This window comes from Arvicanthis niloticus, chromosome 1 (genome assembly GCF_011762505.2).
Source record: "Arvicanthis niloticus isolate mArvNil1 chromosome 1, mArvNil1.pat.X, whole genome shotgun sequence".
In the NCBI taxonomy this organism is placed as follows: Eukaryota; Metazoa; Chordata; class Mammalia; order Rodentia; family Muridae; genus Arvicanthis; species Arvicanthis niloticus.
The window spans coordinates 130,861,985-130,883,348 of record NC_047658.1 but is presented as its reverse complement, the minus strand read 5'-3'; the positions used below and the strand labels follow the sequence as shown (position 1 = coordinate 130,883,348).

Sequence of the window (21,364 nt, the reverse complement as noted above, 5' to 3'; positions counted from 1 at the left end):
TCCAAAGCACCCAAATTTGATTCACAGCACCTGCATATAGCAGTTTACAACCACCTGATCTCCACTCTAGTGGATCTGATGCCTTCTTGACTCCTTAGGCATTGCATTCACATGCATAATCCAACACATAGGTACACACATACATAGGTGATATAAAAGAAAAATTTTAAAGATTTTTTAAAAAGTCTAATAATCTATGTTTAAAATTACAGTCCAGTGTCTTTCATTTTAATGTTGCATAGTGTCTACACTATAGCTTATTTTCCTCACAAACATAATGACTTGTTTCATATCTCAAATTTTTTTTAAGTGAGAGTATCTTGGCAAATTTAATAAATTTTAATGGTATTTATGAATGATAGTTGCTAATAGTTAATTTTGGTGCTGTAGGACAAAGTTGGGGAATTTGCTAAACTCAGCAAAATTGAACTCCTTGAAGCTACTGAGAAGTCAATTGGTCCTCCAGAGATGCACAGATACCATTGCGAACTCAAAAACTTCAGGGAAAAGGAGAAGCAGCTAGAGGTATTTAGAAATAGACAAGTCATTTCTGTTGTCATTTACTAAATCTGTGTCTCAAAATGTGCAAGAATAACTGGGTGGTGGTGCCTTTAGTCCCAGCACTTGGGAGGCAGAGGGAGATGGGTCTCTGGTCTGTTCCAGCACTGCTAGGGCTAAACAGAGAAACTTTGTCTTGAGGGAAAAGAAAAAAAGACATATTGCAAAATGGGTAGTATGTATGTTGAGGAAATTCATAACTGTGGTTGATTTTTCACCCAAGCTTGTATTTCTAACATCAACTAGTGACAGAAAGTGAGAATGGTATATGAAGTTTGAAACTTTTTGACTATTTTAGTAAATGCATGTTACCAGTTGAGATTTTAAGGAACTCTCAATAGGAAGTTATGTTTTTCTTTTGTCTGGTACCCATCAAACAATTTATTGTATGCCATGTACTGTGTAAGATTTTTAGATTTACAGACAATAAGGATGTGGTATTTGAAAACACTCCTGTTAATGTCATTTGGTGTATTTTTTCTTCAGTCAAATGAAGATAGACTTTATACACAAACTAGGATTTAGTTGGAGTGTTAATTTTTAAAAATTTTTAAAAACCTTTTAATAAATATATAGAAATGCTGTATAACCTACTCAGCTTGGTATGTTTTTATAATTAAAAAAACCAAAACAGATAACCTTCTCTTTAAGTATAGTTATCTAAAGTATCCTACTATAAAACATTAATTTTGGGGTCTTAATTAAAAAGAATTGGTCTGGGATTTTTGTGATTATTCAATTCTATGTTTTGTATTTCTTCAATTTTTTGGTCTTGATGAGAAATCATCAATTTTGCATCAATCTAATATTTACACCTGAAATGCGTTTCTAAATTATCTCTACCTGCTGAAGGAAACAAGCATGTATTTTTTTTTCTAGGTTGTTCAGTGTAGCTTTGTGTTTGTTAATATGCAATAGATTGAATTTTAGCTTTCTGTCATCTCAAAGTCCTTAAGTCCTGAGTATTTATGACATATTAAGCCTGATACTCCTTTGCATTTACATGCTATTTTTACAGATTTTATTAAGCTTTTGTCTGGACAAAAACAAATCTAAAATGCATCAAATTCCAAATCATGAGTCATATAGTTGTATACAAGCTGCAGTTTGAGAGCATTTTGGAGCTTCAGATTACAGGTGTTTAGCTGGTAGTAACCCAGGCACATATATCAAAATCTGATGAATTTCAAACGTAGAAACATTTTTAGCTTTATGCATTTCAAAGAAAAGATTGTTAATATGTGTTAAGTGTTAAAATGAAACTTTTCTCTCAAAATACAATTAGAGCATAATTATGCCGATTTGTACCAGTGAGGTACAAAATAGTCCTAATACCCAGTCCATCATTTTGTTGACTAACCAGCTCCTCTGTCATCTATCCTAACTAAAACATTTAGTTCTGAACCTGGCTTTAGGATGAATGTCAGCTGACGACCATCCACTCAAATCTAAGGTGGAGCTAAAGTGGGAGGAGTACTGAGAGGAAGAGAAGGAGTAAGAAGTGGAGGAGAAGAAGGAGAGGAGAAGCTAGGTGATGAAAGAGAGAAGGAGGGGGAGACAGGGAGGCAGATGTTCATGTATCTCCACCAGTCAAAGATAGTTGACATATCTAGGTTGGGTAGTGGGTTACACCTCTGATTGAACAATACCAAACTTATAAAGCCTATGATTAACATTTTTTAAAAAATGTATAAATGCAAAAAGGAAAAGGGGGCAAGTGATAGGGGTGTTCTAAGGGGGGGAATGGGGAAAGGGGATGGCATCTGAAGTGTAAATAAAATATCTAATAAAAAAAAAAAAAAACAAAAAACAAAAACCAAAAAAACCATTCTGTGCTATGACAGAATGCTCGTTACCAAGCATCTTTTGATTTTAATCTCCATTTTTTAGTTAATAAACATGTTCACGGTAAAAAGAAAAAAAAATGTGTTAAATGAATTGCTTCTTTTATCCGTAGGCAAAGATCCAGGCTCAGAGGTGCTGACAGGCTTCCTTACAGTTACATGACTAGTGTATTTTAAAATCTTGAACCAGAATTTCTCGCTGGAGTGTTACTTTCACCTGATTTTGTTGGTTTTGTTGTTGTTTTTAGACAGGGTCTTCTGTAGCCCAGGCTGGCCTTTCACTCTATAGCTGAAGATAACCCTGAACATCTGATGCTCTTGCCTCTGTCTCCTCAGCACTGAAACTACAGGTGTGTATCACTAGTCTAATTTTGAATAGTGCTGGGGATCAAATAGAGAACTTTATGCCTAACTAGTCAAGCATTCTTCCTAGCTGCATTTTTACATAGTTCTAAGAAACCCTTATAGAATTCTTTCTTGTGAAATTTTGCTTATATTTTATTGTTAAAAGATTTGACTTGCTGTGTTCTTTTTTCATTTGAACTAATTGTCAACAAATACTATTTTAGACCTCTTGCAAAGAGAAAACTGAATACCTAGAGAAAATGACTCAGAGAAATGAAAGGTACAAACAAGATGTGGAAAGATTCTATGAACGAAAACGACATTTAGATTTAATTGAGATGCTTGAGGCAAAAAGACCATGGGTGGTAAGTGTTACTTATCTGAGGGAAAAATAGGTGATTCATCAGCTGTCTTAGGTTGCTTTCTATTGCTGTGATAAACACTGACCAAAAGGAACTTGGGGAGAAAGGTTTTTTTCTATTTATAATCAGGGTCCATTTTGAAGGGATGTCAGGGCAAGAACTCTAGACAGGAAGGAACCTGCGAACAGGAACTGAATCAGAGGCCATGGAGGAATGCTGCTTACTGCCTTGTTTTCCATTTCTTCCTCAGCCTGCTTTCTTTATATCCTCAGAACTTCCTGACCAGGGATGGCATCAACCACAGTAGGCTGGGTCCTACCATAGCAATCATAATTTTAAAGTCTGTAGATCAGTCTAATGGAGGCATTTTCTCAATTGAGATTCCTTCTCAGATGAAACCAGCTTGTGTGAAGTTCCCCCCCCCCCAAAAAAAAACCAAAAACAAGCAAAAAGAAATCACCAAAACAAAACTAATGAATGACTGAGTACCTACAAAGTATGTCTTTATAAATAGGCACTCATTTTGTATTAAAGTTAGATATTTCTTAAAATTTTAATATTACATGTATGCATATGTATTTTTCTTATTCTTTATTTGATATATGCTAATTATCACAGCAAACATTTGATTGAGTTACTAACTTCAATTCTTCAGATTTTAGTCCTTACCAGTTCTTTACTATTTCTCCTTAATGTTAATGACCTAAGATATTGTTCACATTAAAAATTAAATTTGCTAAGCGGGGACTGTCATTTAGTGCCACTGAAAATATTTGTGTGTGTGTGTGTATGTGTCATTAAGAATTTAGTTGAGGTATGCCATATGTAGCATGAAGTATCTTAACTGTCTTCTCAGACTGTAATTTTCCTAACTATTTTTTGTCCTTGTTGTTTAAAATATGATACATATTTATTATCTATGACCAGCTTGGAATAAGTAGTGGAGTTCCTTGGAATATTAAATGGATGGAAGCATTAATTTTTATGTTTGTTTCATGGAAATACATATTAATATGAAAATAATGTATGTCTCTACATTTAGAGCATTCTTCCAACCAGGTTTTGCAGTTTCATTATTCTTAAACTTTGTCCTTTCTATACCTTTTTATTGTATTTTTCTGTGTTTATTACTACTTTTCACTGTTATCTTTTGAAGTCTTTTGACCCCTTTTTGAAGAGATTGATTTCAATCTTTTTAACTTTTTTCTTTTTTTTTCTTTCTTTCTTTTTTTTTAATCAAATCATAATTTTTACTTTTTCACACAGGGGTTATAAACACAAAAAGGCAGGATGTGGAGAAGGGGATGACACGGGAGCATAGGTGTTCAGGGGGAGTACAGATATCTTTCAGAACAGGGTATCGACTGGGTGAAGGTTCAGGGGACAGGTCACTATGACTCTGCCTATGATTCACTTGTCCTTATCTAAGTTGGTACTATCCGTCAAGGCTGCTTATGACTACTCAGGCTGGTAAATTTCTACAGAAGCTGCCTGTTTACAATAGCTTATAGCCATCTGTTTCAATGTTTTTCTACAGAGACCCAAGACTTTGTGTTAGCAGGCATGTATGTCAGGCCTATGGCTGATTTTAGGCCTTCAGTGTATAAGCAGGGCTGCCCCTGACATCTCCTCCCTTCTCCAAGTATAGAAGGGCCATGGCAATTCTAATCTTGCCAAGGCAGGGGTAGAGGCCTGACCTCCAGTAATTAAAGGGGACCTTGTAATGGCTCCGGTCCTCCTGTCGTTGTCCAGTGAGGCATGAGGGCCATACCCATCCCGATGTCTTTTTCCTGGAGAGGGGATACTTTTGACATCAACCCCCATGCAGTCAGGATTGTCCCTCAGGGAACCCAGAAAGATATTTTTAACTTTTATTTATATTCTCTTGCAGTGTTTAGCCTTGCAGCCTAAGCAAGAATTCAGATCGCCAGTCAGAGGGGGGTTCTGGGTGGCCTCTCTCTGCTTGGTCTAGGGGCGGAAGTCCCCCCTCTTAGGTTGGGTGGAGATAGGTTTTAGAACACCCTGGATAGAATAACAACCTTATTTTGAGTCTCGTGGTCCTCCATGGCTAACTTATGATAATGTATCTGAATAGGTTTTGCTACCAAATTATCTATCTCTTGTTTCACAAAGTTAGTCAGCCTATTTAAGGCTCAGGAACCAAAAGAAATAAGCAAAAATAACCCAGTTAACGGTCCCAAGATGGAAGGAAGTAGGGTTGACAACCATGGAGAGGTTGAAAATCAATTCTTGTACCAGCTCTCATCTTTCTTTTTCTCTCTGTCTTTTCTCAAGGCCTTCTCTGACCTTTTTCATGCTCTCTTTAACCATCCCTGTCTTGTCTGTGTAGAGGCAACATTCTTCTTTTAAGGGCTGTACACAGTCTAGAGCTGTACACGTCTTTTTTATTGTAAAGGAGTAAATCAAGTCCAATAAAGTCCTTTGCAATTTTTGGAGATCACTTTAGACAGTGAAACAAGGGATGTCTTCAGATTAGTGATGTCAGTCTCTAGCTGTTTGATATCCTTGTCAAAGGCCCATCGAAGGTCTGAGTAGTATAAGTCCAGAGGCCAGCATCAGGATTAGAACTTCTAACAGCAGACATCACGGGTGATTCATTTTTACCTGAGATACTGCCCGGGTTAGAACTCCTGGGAGCCCCGCTTCCTCTGGGTTTTGTGAGGCTGGGTACAGAGCTGCTGCCCAGGATCTGTTCAGTTCTCGGACCCAGACCGGAAGTGATCCTTTTTAACTTTTTAAATTTAAAATTTATAGGTCCCCTGTTTCCATTCCCCCCACCCCCATGCTTTATTCACTTTTTCAAAAGATTTTCTGTTTTTAATTAGAGGGAAGGGCATGCCTGTAAGTGTGGTTTTGAACTGCTCCAGGAGTGTCCTGGGTCTTCTGAGCAGAAAGATTTATTTCTATTTTATGTGCATGGTGTTTTGCCTGCATGTGTGTTTGTATGAGCTGCCATATAATATAGGTGGTGGGAATTGAACCCTGGCCCTTCTTGTAACCACTGAACCATCTTCCAGCCGGAAGGGAATAGTCTTTTCAACTCCTATTCACTCTTATTATTTCTATTTTAGCATTCCATTTTCTTGTTATTCAGCAAATAGTTAGCTAATTGCTGTGGAATGACATTTTTTAAAAATATGTCTACTGCTTGTGGGAGGTTGTTAACTCTTTTCACTATGTGGTCCCAGGAATGAACTCACGTCAAGCCATCAGGCTTGAGAGCAGACGCCTTTGTCTGCTGAGCTATCTTTCTAGCGCAGACATTGTTTTTATTGAGCTAGCAGCTGCATATTTCTTTGTATTTTTCTTTGACCCATTCTTTACCTTTCAAAATTGAAATTCTTTTGTTTGCCAATTCCTTAATCTTGTCTATTGATAAATTAAAAGAAAATCTCTGCTTACACTTTGACTTTTGGATGCATTAACTTAAATACCTAATATATTAACTTCTGTTTCTTGAATTATTTGCAAGGAATATGAGAATGTACGTCAGGAATATGAAGGTGTGAAACTAATTCGTGACCGAGTGAAAGAAGAGGTCAGGAAACTTAAAGAAGGGCAGATTCCTATGACACGAAGGATTGAGGAAATTGAAAGGCTGCGTCGCACTTTGGAAGTTCGAATCAAAGAAAAGGTACTTTAGTTGTTCAGTGTGGGATTGTCTGAATTTTATTCAACATAGAAAAATACTTCCTGTGCCTTTAAAAGTATTTTCTAGGGTTCACTTCTTTGGGAATTAATGAGGATTTTCAAAAACTTGTTATGATTGGAGAATGCTACCTTTTTTTTTTTTTTTTTTTTTTTTTGTTTTTCGAGACAGGGTTTCTCTGTGTAGCCCTGGCTGTCCTGGAACTCACTCTGTAGACCAGGCTGGCCTCAAACTCAGAAATCCGCCTGCCTCTGCCTCCCAAGTGCTAGGATTAAAGGCGTGCGCCACCACTGCCCAGCTGGAGAATGCTACCTTAAAGAAATTCCAGGGTGATTGTTGCTGGGCATATGGGTTCAAGTCTGTGTCTAAGCCCTTGAGACATTGAGGCAAGAACATCACTGTGTCTTTGAAGCCACCATGGGCTACCAGATGAGACATAGCCTCAAGAGAAAGTTTTAGCTGCAAACTACCATCATATTTCTTAGAAATACTGAGTTCTTTTTTATTAATGTAGTGTGTACCTCTATAACTTTAAATTGCTTATGGATGTGAATTTTAGTTTTCCAGGGATACTTAGGGATCAAAGGTGTCTTGCTGAGCTATAACACCACAACCAAAAGCAACTTGAGACAGAAAGGGCTTTACGTGACAGATTACATACTTTACTGAGGGAAGTCAGTGCAGAACCTGATGGAAAGAGCTGAAGCAGAAACCATGGAGGAGTACTTATTGGCTTGCTCTGCTTGTTCTCTCAAACAACTCAGGACCACCTCTCTGGAGGTGGCACAGAGCCTGCCTCAGTGAACTGGGCCTCCCCACATCGATTATTAATTAAGAAAATGCTCTATAGGTAGTACAGGTGGAAGCATTTTCTCAATTGAGGTTCCTCTTCCCAGGTAACTAGCTTGTGGTCAAGTTGGGCAAAAAACTAGCCAGCACAAGGAGGTATTTTGAAAATGATTAAATCTGGTAGAATCTGGTAGTTTCCTCCTGGCTGGGGGCACTATATTTCAGTAGATACCTAAAACTGAAGATAATTCCAAAACCTATGTAGTTTGAATATCCTTGTACAAAACTATTTAATCCTTCAGTGTTGGAGGAATTTACACTGTTTGCATACACTTTACCAATTGATCATTCATAGTGTGAAAAGCCAAAATGTGAACCTTTTTGACCAAAAAGTTTTGAATTTCGAAATGAGGTAGATTTCACATTTTCAGATTTGGGATGTTAACTTTCCCTCCTATGTGTACATACACGTGCATTATGTGGTCACATTTTCTTCTGAAGAAAGCACATATTTTTTTCTTTAGCATTTCTGAATTGCCAGCATGACTGCTTTTTTGCTTTGGGACCATTATTGTCTAAATAAAGTTTATCTGAGTAAAAACTGCAGTTGGCCTGATAATTGAGAACTGCTGAATGATAAGCTTATTTATTGGACAGGCCACACCCAGTGTGATGTTAAGGACAGGACAGTGGGCAGCTTAAAACTTCATATTGGTGCACAGTTTAAAATTGACACACAAAAACTACAAATAGGTTATTCCTGAAATTTAGTTTCCTATTTAATATTTTTGGGCTGTAGTTGACAACAAATAGACTTGGTAATGCAAAAACCATGGATGGGGGATTACTGTAATGCAATATAAACAGACACAGAATTTTGAATGCTGTTTTGGAGATTCAAATAAATGCAGTGAGGTGTCAAGTATTGACATGTACTCAGTCGGGTACTTCTGATGTGCATTACATGACTCAGATAATTGATCATTCAAAATTTAAAAATGTTTACATCTACAGAAGATTGTAGATTCTAGTTCTTTAACAGGTCTTCTCACTTTATGGTTAAGGATCATTAAGTCCCAAAGCTTCACATGTATAATAGTTGGCAGTCATATTAATGACTAAATTATAACCATTAGGCAATTGGTTATAATTAAATTGTGGAATTATAGTTGCTTTGTGGCACCTGAAATTACTGCTATATTGCTTTAAAACTTGGGTTTTTTTATGGAGTAGAAAATAATGTCTATAATAAAGAATTATCTATAAAATACTTATTTTGCTTCTCTATTCCTAAAAGAAGCTAGCTATTAAGGCAGTCTCAAAATAACTCTGAGTTTATGTTTATGTAGAAACATACATGATCTAAGATATTTTAGAATTGTCTTCCTTAAGATGTATGTACAGCTTCTGGAGAGGTACATTGTATTAGTCTATGATTGTATATCTTAAAATTATTAATCCTCTAAAACATGTAGCAGGACTAGTTAATTATATTTACTATATTGTATCCCTTTCCCTTTTCAGTAGAAACCTTTATAACACTCTGATTTTTTTGTCCCTAACATTTCAAAGAGTCCCTGTAATGTTATAGAGGCCATTGGCTCCAAATTAACACACTGTACTGTAAATGCTCATGCTGTCACTTAATAGTTGCTTGGTCTTATTTTCTTCATCTAATAAAATAATATATCTAGTCTGTCTCATCAAATTGTTTTTTTTAATTGGTTCTTTTATTTAGTTACATTTCAAATGTTATCTCCCTTTCCCTTTTCCCCTCCGCAAACCCCCTATTCCATCCTCCCAGCCCCCTCCTTCTATGAGGGTGCTCCCCCATTCACCACCCCCCCCAAACTGTTTTTATAGTCAGACAAAATATCAGGAAAACATATACATGTATTACTATACACTAAATACACTAAAATGTGTAATACTTTTAGCAATAACCTTTATAGATTTCCTATACCATTAGTAATTTTGGTGGTAATTATGAATTTGATTTGAATTAAAATGTGGGAAAGTATTGTTTTGGTTAATTTATAAAATATTTGGATGGTTGGGACCATATAATTTTCTTAAATGAGTTTTTAATTAACCTTTTCTTTCTGGTTCAATTTTGCAGGCAACTGATATTAAGGAAGCATCTCAGAAATGCAAACAAAGGCAAGACGTGATTGAACGGAAGGATAGATATGTAAGACTCCCTACCAAAAGTTGATTACCTTAATTTACCATAACTTGCTTTCACAGGGGGATAAGTGGTTATTGTAATTTTTTGGAAACTATCCCAAATCCCCTTCATTCTGTTAAATTTTAGTTTCCCTCACAAAAAGGAAAAACAAAAACAAAAACAAAAACAAAAAACAAAAACAAAAAAACAAAAAAAAAAAAAACCCTCTAAGTGTAGTAGCTGCACAGAAGATAATTGAGACAATTCTCAGTTACTCATGTGACTACATTGGTATGGTTTTTATTTTGGTTTTAAATGCTATGATTTTTATTTTTTTGTGTGTTTTTTAGTCAGGACGGGGTTTCTCTGAGTATCCCTGGCTGTCCTGGAACTCACTCTGTAGACCAGCCTGGCCTCAAGTGCACAGAGAGTCACCTACCTTTGCCTCTCACATGCTGGGATTAAGGGTGTGTGCCCACATGCCTAGCTTAAAATGTATAATGACCTGCCACAATATATAATTGATGTTTTTTTCTTGCAGTTTTCAATATAATTATTGAATTAAAATGTTGTAATCTTTAGTATTATCATTCAGTTACTATTTCTTAAAGGATCTTACTATTTCATTTTAGTCCCATAGATAGGAAATGAGTGGTAGGGAGTGAAGCCAGGGTTCTTGCTGTGCTCCAGCTTCGCACATGCAGAGTTTGGGCAGTGGAACTGTGGTGGTGGTTGTTTCCCACACCGTGTAGAATGCTAGTTATATTGCTGTAAGGTCACTAAGTATAGCCTTTATGACTAGACCTGCTTTTTAATGTTAAAAATTACATTTGTTTTTTTATGTGCCACAGCACATGTGTGGAGGTCAGAAAAAAACTTTGGGAGTTGGTTGTCTCCTAGCATATGGGTTGTTAAGCATGGTCTTTCCCCACAGAGCTCTTGATAGCTCTTGAATTCTGGTTTTCAATTCAGTTTATTAGTCTCTTGTCTTTGGATTGAGGAATTGACACCATTAGATTCAGTTTTTATTGGAAGGCCTGTACCCCATTTTGTTAATTCTGTGTGGTTGATGTTTTCCTGTTACTCCTTTACTTTACCTGCTGTTCTGTTGTGGCATAGTCTCTTCTGTAGCATTGTGGGTATGTTGTCTTTGATTCCTTTAAGTATCATCTCTGGAACAGTTTAGTCATAAATTCATTTAGCCTTTTGTTGTTTTGTTGGATGCTTGTCTCTTTTCTTAAAATATGACAGATAGTTTAGGTATGTGTAGTAGTTGACACATGTCTTTTAGAATGAGAGAGAGATTGTTCCAAGTTTCCAGCCTTGCAGGAAATAATAATGCTGTTTTTCTAGTTGACCTGCCACAATGTATAATTGATGTTTCTTTCTTACAGCTTTCAATATAATTATTTTGATCTGTATTTTTAGTGTTTTAATATTAATATGACCAGCAAAGGTTATCTGGTCTTACCTGTTTGTGTTCTAAATGCCTTCTATACTTGGATTGGTATACTGGATCTAGATTTGGGAAATTTTCTGTTATGGTTTTGTTGAAAAAGTTTTCTATACTTTTGAAATTATTATTCTACAATCATGATTTGGTCTTTGGTCTCCATAGCTCTTAAATGTTCTGTTTCTACCTTCTGTTTTAAATCTCTGATTGTTCTGAAAACTCTAGTTGTCTGAATGTTCCCCTTTCTTCTACGCCGTGTTTAGGTCACGATATTCTGTCCTTCCCTTGGTCCATTATGTTGCTAAGGGGTTTTGTGGAGCTTCTTATTTGACTTAATGAATTTCCTATTGCTGTTGTTTCACATTTATTTATTTAGTACATGTGTACATGTATATGAGTGTGTGCGTGTGTACTTGTGACGTGCTATGATGTGTATAGAGGTCAGAGAACAACTTGTGGGAATCAGTTCTGTTCTTCTACCCTGGGGAATTTGGGGATCAAATTCAAGTCTTCATGATGTCTGGCATGCACTTTTACTTGCTTAGCTATCTCACCTTTGAGGAGGATCTTAATGAGACTATTAGACATGATTAGTCTCTTTCTTGAACTTACTATGTATGCAGTCCAAGATAATCATGAATTTTGGATTCTCCTGTCTCTTCAGTACTGGGATTATAGATATTAGCTACCACTCTGGGTTTATGCAGTGTTTAGGATAGAACATGGAATTTATGCATAGTAGGCAGTCATGATGCCAACATCCCCAGCTTCCTTCATGTCTTCAGTTTTCACATTTGTCTGGTTCCGTGTGAGACTAGCCTTGAGCCCATCTTAGAATTCATGATTTTCTTTAAAGTTGGTAAGTTTGGGGCTATTTTTCTTCAGTATTTTTTCTATCTCCTCACCTTCTGATACTTACTGTATTGCATTTTTGATATACCATAGGTCTCTACAGTTTTGTTCTTTTTCTTTTTTTTTTCTTATTTCTGTTGTTCTCGAACTGCATAATTTTGGTTGACTTTGTTTAGTTTACTTATTCTTTGTTAGACTTTTTTTAGATTTATTTTTGAGTCCCTCTAACAAAACTTCATTTTGATTTAGAACACTTTTAATTCCAGAATTTCTAACTGGCTAGCTTTTGTACTGTTTGTTTTTAGCATCTCCATCTAATTGATAGTGTATCTTTGTTTGATAAAACTGTTACTGTTTCTTTTAGTTAGGATTTTCTTATGTTTGTAAAATACAAATAGATATTTTAAATAAAGTCTTTAGTCTTCTCTAAGTCTATTTATGATCTTACTTAGATATTTTTCTGTTGACTACGTTTTCTCTTTTTCCTGTGTGGCTGCCAAACTTTCTTTCTACTTAGGGTGAATTAACCAGTTTTGGTTTTTGGTCAAAAATGCAGTTTAAATAAGAAAATGTGGCAAATCTAAAAATTAATTCTCTTCCTTTCATGAAGGCTTGATGTTCTTACTCATTGATGATTAGTGTCAGCTTGTCTGCAGTGCTAAGAATTGAACCCATGAGGATCTCTGCTTATTGGCTTGTTCCTTGTGGTTTTCTCAGCCTGCTTTCTTAAATCCCAGAATCACATGCCCAGGGGTGGTGCTGTCCTCATGCCTGTGCCCTCCCACATCAGTCATGCAAAAAGGAAATCAGTACACATTCACCTTTTCAATTAAGGTTCTTATTCCCTGGTAACTCTAACTTGTGTCAAGTTGAAAAAACTAACCATCACAGGGCCAAATCAGATCCTTACACTCGCATGGCAAGCACTAGCCTCTGGGCCATCACCCATCTGTTTGTATAATTTTTTTTGTATGTCCATATGCTTTTATTTCTCTGGGAAATTTTCTAAAAGTGCATTTATCTTAGATTATATTTTCTAAGACATTTGATAGTTTACTATAATAGTAATTGATAAAGCTTGGCTTGGAATTATTTTTAAAAATCTTTCATTGTAAATAATTTGAAAAACTTTTCTGAGGTAGTCTTAGAGGGGTTAGATTTAGGTACTTACAGGAACTGTTTTTACATTGTGGAATATGAAAACTACGGGTGTGATGAGTTTACAGTACGACAAAAGGAAGTACTCTGATTTTTAAACTGTTCTCTTATAGACTGTGGGGCAAGGACATGAGCTGACTTAATAGAGGAAGACAGCCATAAGGTTTGACAGTGATGGAAATGAGAGGAATTTACATAAGGATTCCAGTGTGTTAATGGTAAAAGTTTAGACGCCATTTTTGTGATGATTGTAAATTTAAAATGAGACCAGCTTTTCAGGATGCCTTACATTATTTCAGTTGCTTAGATGTAGTAGAAATATGGTTAGAATTAAGCTTACTCTTTTCTAGTATGACATGAGTTAAGGATCAGTTGGTCTTAGCAAAGGAGTGAGTGACTGGCAGGTTATGTAACACAGTTGGCTAAAGAAATAAAGGAAAAGATGGATTGAGATGGTAGAAAGAAGGTCAGTAGATTATAGCACCCTTTGGATTTTTTAAAGACTATGAATACCAGGCTGAGCATAGTGGAAAGAAGGAAGTAATTGTCAAAGAATAGGTATGCAGAAATACAGTATCAGAAGCTGTGTGATTTTTGATGATTTACATTGTGTACAGTAAAAGGAAAATATCTTTGAAGCTAAAGAAGAAAAGAATCAGAGACCAAAAAGATTGACTTTCTGTGTTTAGGTTGAAGTCACATGACCACAGGGATAATGATGGATTAAAGAAGACAGTGATTCAGGTGCCAGAGTCATCAGTCTGTAAGTAGTGAGGGAGGACTTTGAGGGAAGTAGTTAATTCACAACAGGATGATGGGTAGCAAAGTCTGACCCCATGGTATTAAAAGAATCTGAAACTGGAGTGCATTAAAGGAAGAAGAACTCATTGCCATGAGCGGACCTCCACCCTTGGCTTTAAACCTAAAATAAAGGTTTATGCCAGTCATTACTGGAGAGAGCTCAGTACAGAAGTATCTTTCAGAAATACCCACGTTTCAGGTAAAGTAACAAAGTGCATTTAGAGAGAATGAACAGCACAGAATAGGATCTAACAAAACCTGGAGAGGTGGGGTTTTAAATGTGGCGAAGTTCAACATCAGTACCAGTCATGGTGGGACTGGTGTGATTATTGATGATATTGACAGTCTGCTGGCTAAGGGTTGCAAATGTGTTACTGTTGAGAAAACGTAGCCAAGAGCTGAGGAGTCATTGGTGCATTTCTGTTTTTTAAGGTCCAGGGTAAAGACCATCTTTTGGCAAACTTTTTTGCTAATCCACTGGGTTTTCTTTATTTTCTTCTCTTTTTTGTAATAGCTCAGTGCTAGGTGTACAGAATACGTGTCTGATTGGTTTCTTTTCCCTGTGGACTTGGACTTTTTCATGTGTTCGGTGGTAGCTTGTTCTTAATCTCTGACATGCTCATTTATTCTCCTGAATGGCTTAGATTTTGTGGGTTTCATGAATGAACATTGATTTCTTTCTTTTTTTTAAAGATAGATTTATTTATTTATTTATTTATTTATTTATTTATTTATTTATTTATTTTACGTGAAGAAGGCATCAAATCCAATTACAGATGGTTGTGAGCCACCATGTGGTTGCTGGGAATTGAACTCATGACCTCTGGAAGAGCAGTCAGTGCTCTTAACCCCTGAGCCATCTCTCCAGCCCAAACATTGATTTCTTGTTCTGTTTCTTTAATATTCTCTCTCTCTCTCCCTCTCTCTCTCTCTCTCTCTCTCTCTCTCTCTCTCCCTCTCTCCCTCTCTCCCTCATTATGTATGCACGCGTACATAAAAATTCTGTTCTTTTATTTCTCTGTGTTTGATATAGAAGACAGGAGTTGGCATATGTTTAATTTCTTGATAGTGCCAAATTTAAATTTTCAGAAAGAAATGTCTAACAATAGGGAATTAAAATGTGGTGCTTTCATGTGACCAAATATGATACTAGTGTGAAAATTGTATTTTGCAAGAACATATGGGGAGGGTAGTAAAAATGTTGTCAGTGAAACTTCAGTGATCCCATTTTGTTTGTTTGTTTGTTTTTGTTTTTTCGAGACAGGGTTTCTCTGTGTAGTCCTGGCTGTCCTGGAACTCACTCTGTAGACCAGGCTGGCCTTGAACTCAGAAATCCGCCTGCCTCTGCCTCCAGAGTGCTGGGATTAAAGGTGTGCGCCACCACCACCCAGTCAGTGATCCCACTTAATGCAAATGTTTTATAAATAAGATACAAGTAGGCTCTGAAGAAGCATAAAGCTTAAAAACATTCCATTATAAATTATTTTTATTTGTTCTAAGAATATATTTTTCATATTCCTTATCATTAATTTATTATAACTTTTATAATGGAGAAGAGGAGGAATAAATATGACTTAGAAGTAAAACTGGTGAACAGTGTATGCATTGTGCTAACTTAATTTAATTCAATACAACATTATAGTTATAAGATCAAATTAAATATATGTGTGTGTATCTTTTTTTTAGATTTATTTTTAAATGTATGTGGGGTTTTTTCTTTTGGTTTTTTTTTTTTTTTTTTTTTTTTTTGCCTTTGCATGTCTGTGCACCATGTATGTTCCTGATGGTTTCAGAGACTAGAAGAGGGTCCTGGATCCCCCTGAAACTGTTACAAATGGTTGTGAGCTGCCATATGGCTACTAGGAATCAAACCTGGGTCCTTCAAAAGAGCTCCTAACCACTGAATTATTCCTCCAGTACCCTATTTGTGTATGTCTTAAAGAAAACAATGTTTTTGATAAACTATGATTTTGATTAAATTCTGTTGACAACAGGTAGCCAGGCAATATATCTTATTTTAAAAATAATTTATTCTGTATTATAAGTCAAAAGTTTAAATAGAAAGATTCAGTGTTAACTTGAAGTGTGGTAGAATATAATTTTGTTGAAAGAAATTTGTTTGGGTTTAAATTTCGGTCGTATATGTGGTATATAATTTCTGTAAATATTTGTGCATCTGACTTCGCCTTATATGTTTTCATTCACCAAGCATTTTAATAAGTACTAACCATATGTTAAGTGGCTGTTAAGTACTTTTGATATACTTAGGAACAAATAAATTACTGGTAGTTGACTGGGTAGTAACCTTCTACTATATCTCTTAAAGAGAGGAATGCTCATAGGATGTGTGCATGCGTGTGTGTGTGTGTGTGTGTGTGTGTGTGTGTGTGTGTGTGTGCGCGCGTGCGCGTGTGCGCGTGTGCGCGCGCATATGTAAGGCTCCAATGAGTCTGAAGAGTCTTAGACCCAGTCCCAGGTTTTCTGTGTGCTAGATTAGTCAGCTCTTCCAGTGAGCACTATGCCCTTGTCCTAGGCAATTTAAACAATAGTTCTGCAAAACCTAAATAGACTAGAAGAAAACAATCTCAGGTGCTAACCTACTTTTGCTTTTTAGGTTAAGGAGCTTCAGCAGGCATTAACAGTCAAGCAGAATGAAGAGCATGACCGGCAGAAGAGAATAAGTAACACCCGAAAGATGATAGAAGATCTGCAGAATGAGCTCAGGACTGCAGAAAATTGCGAGAACCTTCAGCCTCAGATTGATGCCATCACAAATGATCTGAGGCGTGTTCAAGAGGAAAAGGCCTTATGTGAAGGCGAGATCATTGATAAACAGAGAGAAAAGGAAATGCTGGAGAAACAGAAACGAGGTAAGTTTCCTGGGGGCAAAGAATAGTTTATGAAATGGGGACTTGCTTATTTCCCTGACTTTCACCCCACATACTGATTTACCTTTGATTCATTCTAATCTGTTTATCTGAGTGCTGGGTACATACAGTTGAAAGGAGCTCAAGAAGAGACCCACTCTTAACTCCTAGCAGTGTTAGTAATGCTGGTATTTGTTATTTTAATAGTTGTCAGTGTTGAGTAAACATTTTTATGCTTAGGTATACTAATACAGTATGCCATCTCTGCTTTATGTTTTCAAATCTAAAGTTTTATTGAGGACCATAATTGTATGTACTTTCTTAGCAATTAGACTTCTAAACTTACTTACAGCCAGGATTATTATAATTGTGTTGCCTCTTAAAGGTTTAATTTGACTTTTTTAGAAAATACCATTTGTTGTAGTGTATCTTTAAATTAAAAACAAACTGTTATTATTTATGTAGCTGGGCATACAATTACCACTAGGGACACATGGAGGTCAGACAATCTTTTGCAGTTGGTTTTGTCTTCTTAACCACTGTGGGATCTGAGGATCAACCTGAGGTCATGAGGCTTGTAGAGTAAGCACTCTCATCCCCTGAGCCATCTTACCAGTCTAGCATCTCCTTAAATTTGGAAAGAGGAAAATTCAACATTATTATTTTTTTTTTAATTCTTCGTTTTGCTATTCTGCTTCCATCTGAGCAGATCACTTCCAAGGCCTTCTCCATGATCATCTGCCGGGATCTGTCTCATTCCTCTCCTTCACTCAATAACTCGATCCCTGAATTCCATTCTCTCCTCCTCCCACCTTCTTTTTCTTAGATTTGTAGATAACTTTTTAAGAAGAGATATTGAAGATTGATTTCAGTGTTTTTGTATTACTTAAGAACATTTTAAATGTAGTATCTCTCTTTATTGATTTTGTTATAGATTCAGTTCCACATTAAAGGTAATTACTTTCTGAAGAAGAAAAAAACCTCTCATGCCCCTTTTCACTGTTTTTTTTTTCTTATTTCCAGGTGACCTGCTTTTCAGTAGCTTCAGGTCACTTTTTAGCTTAGGTGTTAAGTAATTTTAGAAAGACTTTGAAATATTTGTCCTGAGTGGTATTTTTATAACCTCTATATTTAAGATATTCTCTACTGTTTACAAGTTGATATACTAATGTTTTCAGAGAAGTGATACTTTTTTTTCCAATTATAGGTGTGAGTGATCATATCATACGTTTTGACAATCTTATGAATCAGAAGGAAGATAAGCTGAGACAGAGGTACCGGGATACATATGATGCAGTCTTGTGGCTGAGAAACAACAAAGACAGGTTTAAACAAAGAGTCTGTGAACCCATAATGCTCACGGTAAGAAATGTTCTTCATTTTTGTAACATCTGTTAGTTTTATTATTAGGGTTATTGTAGATTTTTGTTGGTGTAAGAATTCTTATTTTTGCTAAGACCTTGGTTTTCTTTGTTAAATTTGTAATCACTGTGAGGCTGAATCTATACATAAGCTTTCTAAAGTGCCCTTGAGCCATAATGGTATATAAACTGAATTTTTTCCAGAAAGCAGTTAAAACTAGGGGACCAGAGAGATGGTTCAGTCTATAAAGTACTGCCATGCAAACATGATGGTGGTCGTGGCCTGCCTGCAATCCTGACAGTGAGGAGGAGGCAGACAGGATATGGGGCCAGCTAGTATAACTAATTTACAGTTCCAGATTCAGAGAGATACCCTCTCTCAAACCCAGATAAATTAGAGTAAGAATAATAGGGGAAGCACCCAACATCAACCTCTGGCATATATATATATTATATTATTTGTGTGTGTGTGTGTGTGTATAATATACATATTATATATGTTATATACACATACATAACATACATAACATATATATGTGTATATAATATACATATTATATACACATATATAATGTATATATGTGTACATAATACACATGTACACACGCATGCACACATACATACATACACTCATTCATATGTACATACATACATACATACACATACACACAGGTACACATGCACCATAAAAAGATAGGTTTTTCTAACCTATCTGGGGATTTTCTAACTAGGATCATGTGTAAAATAAGGTTGCTTGCTTGACTAGGTTTTAGATTATAGTATTAGATTAAAAACTGCCTAAGAAGTGGGAAACTGCTATAAAAATGTTAATAAGGGATGCTTGATAAGATAAGCAAAAAAATTATCTATTTTAAAAGAGCACTCTGAGGATTTTGTGAATGAAGCAAGTAATTGATATCATAAAATAATTGATAGCTTTGATGACTGGGTCATCAGGATTACAAAAGCAGTAGCAATTTAATGAAGTTTGGTCATGAATTTAATGGGATAATTTCTGTCAAACTCTCAGGCGATTAGTTTAGTTTTATAAAGGGATATAAGAATAAAAAAAAAAAAACACATCCCTTAATAGTGATATATTAGATAAAGATACATGCCAGGCGGTGGTGGCGCACGCCTTTAATCCCAGCACTTGGGAGGCAGAGGCAGGCAGATTTCTGAGTTCGAGGCCAGCCTGGTCTACAGAGTGAGTTCCAGGACAGCCAGGGCTATACAGAGAAACCCTGTCTCAAAAAAACAAAAAAAAAAAGATACATAAGATTAGAACTCCCCAAATAACCTAAGAATTGTTTTTACTACATATTTTTTGTTTGATAATAATAAATCTTTGTAGAATTCATGACAAGGTCTATTTTCCCTATCCTTTTCTTTATTAATAATAGCATAGATTTAACTCTATTATATCTTAATATTAGTAAAATTAATACTTGTAATATGTTCTTTTCTTCACAGTTGCATGTGCCTATAATCTCAGTTCTTGAGAGGCTGAGACAGGAGGATTGAGAGTTTGATGCTAGCCTCAGCTACTTAACAAGTTACATTCTAGCCTGGGTAACATAGTAAAACCCTGTCCTCTAAAACCAAACAGAAACAACAGCAAAGAGAATCTTTTTCCAAAATTAAGATGAAAATTTATATGTAATGTATTCATGTTGTTTTGATCTGATAAAGACTGAAAAAAATTCTTTCTATAAGTTATAATGCAAATATAGTTATTTGCTCATTTAAAAAAAAGCAACCTCAGTAATAGTTCAGAACTTAATCAGGTTTGCCATCTGATTGTCTAACTAGCCCATCACCAGGTCATATCACTAGCTGGAGTATATTTACATCTCAGTGCTTAAGACAAGATACACTCTATTTCTGTGCAGTGACTTTTCACCTTCTAGTTTCTCTTTCCATCCAGATCTATATGTACACTTACCTAACCCTTCAATTCTGCTTGGAAAATGAATCTCCTTGGCAAGTTAAGAGTATGTACATTGAAAATGTCAGATAGCTTGTCAGTATTGTAATTCCATCATTTATTTCTAACAACTTCAATCTAGAACTGGAAAAGGTAGAAAAGAGTTATAGGTATTATTTTTATTACCATAGTAATATTTATAATCACAATTATACCTAGTATTAACATAACTAATGTGCATAAAGAAGAAAATTTATAAAGATACTGGTAGGTAAGATAATCACCTCATTCTCACAGTAGACTATAGTACAACCATTTAAATACTGTTATGAAGTCCGGGGTAATAGTTCATTTGGTAAAGTGCTTGCAAAGAACTGGATTTACTCCCCCAGATCCATGTGAAAAAGCAGCCATGGTGGTGTGCTTAAAATCCTAGTATTAGGAAAGTGGAGGTGAGGGATCTCTGGGCTTCTCTGACAGCCAGTCTAGTTCTCTTAGTGAGCACCAGGCCAACAGGAGATCTCGTTTCAAAAAATAAGATGGATGGCATCTGAGGAGCAATGATAATTGCCCTCTAACCTCCACTTAGACACATATATGTGAGCCTGCACATGCACATACACATACACATGCACATACACATGCACATACACATACACATACAAACAATGCTATAGGTTAGGACTAATAGTAAAGAATGAGTAATACGGGACACTTTAATGAACTGTAAAACAGGTTGACTAGAGTATACAAAAATTTTTTATTTAAAAATTTGTAAAATAGGAAATTACATTAACCAGGTGATCTGAAGATCTGTATGTCTACTGTACTTGCCAGTCTGTATCTTACTACTGTGAAGGTTTAACTGTAAAATTCTTTGAAAAACTTAGACAAGTATTATTTCCACTGAATACCAGAAAAAACAGAGCAGTATTCTAAGAAACAGGAAGCTAAAGAACCAATACATTAAATAAAATTTTACTTGAGGATATGTATTATACCTGGGGGGAAAAAGATAAATCATTCACTTTTAGAATGTCACAAATTGGGTACTGACCAAAATAACTATTTGTGAGATTTTAAAGAATTGAATGGCCATGTTGTGAACTGTTTACACAAGATAAATGCTTTTGGTTCTCAAATAGAAAAATATTTCTAATAAATATACCCTGGAAAAGCATGAAAACCAAGTCCTATACTAGTTAATCCA

At 35.8% G+C, this 21,364-nt stretch overlaps 1 protein-coding gene across 2 annotated transcripts in view; it reads left to right on the top strand.

The window, feature by feature from the left end:
* The window catches only part of Smc5 (structural maintenance of chromosomes 5), a 59,406-nt gene that overhangs the window by 11,097 nt on the left and 26,945 nt on the right, over positions 1-21,364 (top strand). For both annotated transcript variants that reach the window (XM_034502785.2, XM_034502777.2), the window contains exons 5-10: positions 391-525; positions 2,972-3,112; positions 6,603-6,764; positions 9,688-9,759; positions 16,614-16,869; positions 18,074-18,228. In XM_034502785.2, the coding sequence (XP_034358676.1) occupies positions 391-525; positions 2,972-3,112; positions 6,603-6,764; positions 9,688-9,759; positions 16,614-16,869; positions 18,074-18,228 (921 nt within the window). The remainder of the gene's footprint in view (positions 1-390; positions 526-2,971; positions 3,113-6,602; positions 6,765-9,687; positions 9,760-16,613; positions 16,870-18,073; positions 18,229-21,364) is intronic.